The sequence below is a fragment of the Falco naumanni genome, unplaced genomic scaffold (assembly GCF_017639655.2).
Source record: "Falco naumanni isolate bFalNau1 unplaced genomic scaffold, bFalNau1.pat scaffold_486_arrow_pat_ctg1, whole genome shotgun sequence".
Lineage (NCBI taxonomy): Eukaryota > Metazoa > Chordata > Aves > Falconiformes > Falconidae > Falco > Falco naumanni.
Genome location: NW_024427542.1, coordinates 1 through 3485, shown reverse-complemented (window position 1 = coordinate 3485; position 3485 = coordinate 1). Strand labels below are relative to the sequence as shown.

At 70.9% G+C, this 3485-nt stretch overlaps 1 protein-coding gene across 1 annotated transcript; it reads left to right on the top strand.

The window, feature by feature from the left end:
- Nucleotides 1–573: 573 nt before the first annotated feature.
- Nucleotides 574–3479, top strand: LOC121082253 (SRSF protein kinase 3-like; the record flags this gene model as incomplete). The annotated part of the gene is made up of 6 exons (XM_040581603.1): nucleotides 574–915; nucleotides 1129–1226; nucleotides 1462–1569; nucleotides 2094–2163; nucleotides 2757–2849; nucleotides 3455–3479. Coding segments are annotated over exons 1-6 (704 nt in total), but the record flags the coding sequence as incomplete, so codon positions are not given.
- Nucleotides 3480–3485: the final 6 nt, after the last annotated feature.

Here is a 3485-nt window from a genome sequence, read left to right as displayed (position 1 = left end):
GGGGGCTGGGAACCCCTGCAGGGGGGGACGGCGTGGCTGGGTGAAGGGGGGGCTGGGAGACCCCGGGGGGGGGGGCGGAGGGGGGGGGCCAGGGGGAATGGGAAACCCCGGGGGGGTCACTGGGGGACACAGGGGGGGAGGGGGGAAACGGGGGGGCGGAGCCTTAAGGGGGTGGGGGTGGAGCCGTGAGGAAGGGTGGGGGAGGGGTTGAGCTCAGGGGGGCGGAGCCCTGGGGGGGAGGGTCGAGCACTAGGGGGGGTGGGGTTCGAGCCCTGGGGGCGGGAGTCATTGGGGGGTGGAGCCCTGGGGGGAAGGGTTGAGCACTAAGGGGGGGGGGGGGTCGTGCCCTGGGGGCGGAGTCATTAGAAAGGAGGAGCCATTGGGGCGGAGCCATTGGGGGGCGGAGCTCGGGGGGGGTTGGGATGGCGTTGAGCCGGGGGGAGGGGGGTGGGTTGTTGGAGCACTGGGGGGCGGAGTCATTAGGGGGGAGGAGCCATTAGTGTGGAGCCATTAGGGGTCGGGGCCGGGGGGTGTTGGGTGGCGTTGAGCCTTGGGGGGGTCTCTCAGCATTTGGGGGGGGGTCCCCGGCTTTGGGGGGGCCTCTGATGGTGCCCTTTCCCCCCCCCAGAGCCCCTCCCCCCGCAGCCCGAGGGGGGGGGCAGCCCCCCCAGCGGCGCCTCCTCCTCGGGGGTGCACGGGCTGTCGGGGGGGGGGCTCCTCCCCCTCGGGGGGGGGGTCCTGCGCCTCGCGGGGTGGCTCCTCCCCCTCGGGGGGGGGGCTCGTCCCTGGCGGGGGGGCTGCTCGCCCCTGCCCCCCGGCGCCCCCCCAGCCCCAGCTCGGCCTCCGACTCCCTGCTGACCCCTACCTCGGGCTCCCTCATTTCGGGGGGCTCGGGGGGACGCCCCGCACCCCTCGGTGAGTGGGGGCGGGCACTGGAGGGGGGGGGAGGGGCGAGGGGGGGGCAATTGGGGGGAAGGGCGAGGCACGGGGGGGGGTGGAGGGGGAGAGTAGGGGGCGGGGGGGACACTGGGGGGGGAGGGGGGGAAGGGGGGGCTTGGGGGGTAGAGGGGCTCTTGCTGTGTCCCCACTGACCCCTCCGCCCCCCTCTCCACCCCCTCCCCCCCGCAGGTGTGGGGGGGCCGGAGGGGCAGGAGAACCCCCTGGACCCCCGCTGCGCCCCCCGGCTGCGGGTCAAGATCGCGGATCTGGGCAACGGCTGCTGGGTGGTGAGGGGGGAGGGGCTCCGGGGGGTGGGGGAGGGGCACTAGGGGGGAGGGGCAGGGGTAGGGCTCCCCTCCCCTCCCCTGCACAGGCATTTCATAGACGGGGCAGTACCAGGTACTGTGGGGGGGAGGGTAAAGGGGCTTTGGGGGGGTGGGGGGTGGGGGAGGGGGGAGGGGTGTCTCCCTTCCCTTCCCCAGGGGCAGGGGGTGACGCCCCGTGCCCCTCCCCCCCGCCTAGCACCGGCACTTCACCGAGGACATCCAGACGCGGCAGTACCGGGCGCTGGAGGTGCTGCTGGGCGCCGGCTACGGGCCCCCCGCCGACATCTGGAGCACGGCCTGCATGGTAGGGGCTGCCCCACAGCGCCCCACGGCGCCCCATAGCTCTGCCCCATAGCCCTGCCCTATAGTGCCCCATAGCCCCCCCATAGCCCCCCCCCAGCTTCATCGTCCAAAAGCCCCCCCCCATGGCTCCATGCTGCCCCACGACTGCCCTGTTGCGCCCCATAGAGCCCCATAGCTCTGCCCCATAGCTCTGCCCCATAGCACCCCATAGCCCCCCCCCCAGCCCCCCCAATAACCCTCCCATAGCTCTATCGTCCAAAAGCCCCCCCCATGGATCCACTCTGCCCCATAGTGCCCATAGTGCCCCATAGCCCTGCCCCATAGTGACCCTATGATACCCCCATAGCTGACCCACGGCTGCCCCATAGTGCCCAATAGTGCCCCACAGCTGCCCCATAGCCCCCTCCGGAAGCCCCATGGCTGCCCCACATCTGACCCATAGCAGCTCCTCCATCGCCCCCATCCTACCCCCCCAAGCTCCCCCGGCCCCACACTGCCCCACGGCCACCCCACGTCTACCCCCAGGCCTTCGAGCTGGCGACGGGCGACTACCTGTTCGAACCACACTCCGGGGAAGACTACAGCCGGGACGAGGGTGGGCGGGGCCGGGGGCGGGGCCTGGAGGGGTGGGGCAGAGGAGGGGCGGGGCTGGGACGAGGGTGGGGCTGGGGGAGGCAGGGCTGAGGGGGGGCAGGGCTGGGAGGGGGTTGGGGGGGCTAACGGGAGCAGCTGGGGTGGGGCTAAAGGGGAGGGTGGGGTGGGGCTGAGGGGGCGGGGCTATGGGGAGGGGCTGGGGCAGAGTTGAGTGGGGCTAAGGAGAGGGCGGGGCAAAAGGGGGGTGGAGTGAGTGGGCGGGGCTGTGGAGAGGAACTGGGGAGGGGCTGAGGGGAAGGGCGGGGCTATAGGGGGGCGGGGCTAAGGCAAAAGGTGGGCTTTAAGAGGCGGGGCTAAAATTAGAAGAGGGGTGGGGCTTGGGGAGGGGCTTATGTCGGGCTGAGGGGCGGGCCTAAGGAGTAGGTCTTTAGGGTAGGGGCTGGGGCGGAGCTGAGGGGCGTGGCCTGGTGCAGCCCAGGGTGGCTGTTGGGGCAGGTAGATAGGGGGTGGTCTGGAAAGAGGGAGGGGGGAGGGCGTGGCTAACGAGGGGGCGTGGCCGGTGATGGGCGTGGCCTGATGACACCCCACCTCCAGACCACATCGCCCACGTGATCGAGCTGCTGGGGGAGATCCCACGGCACGTGGCACTGGGGGGGCGCTACTCCCGAGAGTTCTTCAACCGTCGCGGTGAGGGGCGGGGCCAAGGGTGGGGGCGGGCCCTAAGTGTGGGGGCGGGGCCACGGAGGGAGGGGAGGCGGGGCGAAGGGCGGGGCTGAGGAGGGAGGGGCAGGCTGAGGGGCAGGGTTACAGGTGGGAGCATGGCTAAAGGGAGGGAGGGGCAGGGCTAAGGGGGAGGCTTGTGGTGGGGCGGGGCTATGCAAATGAAAAGGCTTAGGCCTATGGGGGGAATAAGGCTAATGGGTAGGGCTATGGGGCGGGGCTAAGTGGGAGGGAGGGGCTAACAGAAGGAGGTGTATGCAGGGGGCAGGGCTAATGGTTTAGGGCAAGGCTATGCAAATGAAAAAGACTCGGGGCCAATGGAGAGAGGGGCTAAAAGAAGGGAGGTGAATGCTGGGGGCGGGGCTTAAGGTTTGGGGTGGGACCAAGGAGTGAGAGCAGGGCTAAGGTGAGGGGCGGGGCTATGCAAATGCCAAGGCTCAGGCCTGCCTGTTTTGAGGGGGAGGGGGCAGAGTCTGCGGCAGGGTGGGGCTAAGGGTGCCTATAAGGGGGGGATGGGTTTAGGCTGGGTGGGCGTGCCTTCATGCCCCTCCCCCCCCCGCCCCTCCCCCCAGGAGAATTACGTCACATCCGTCACCTGCGGCC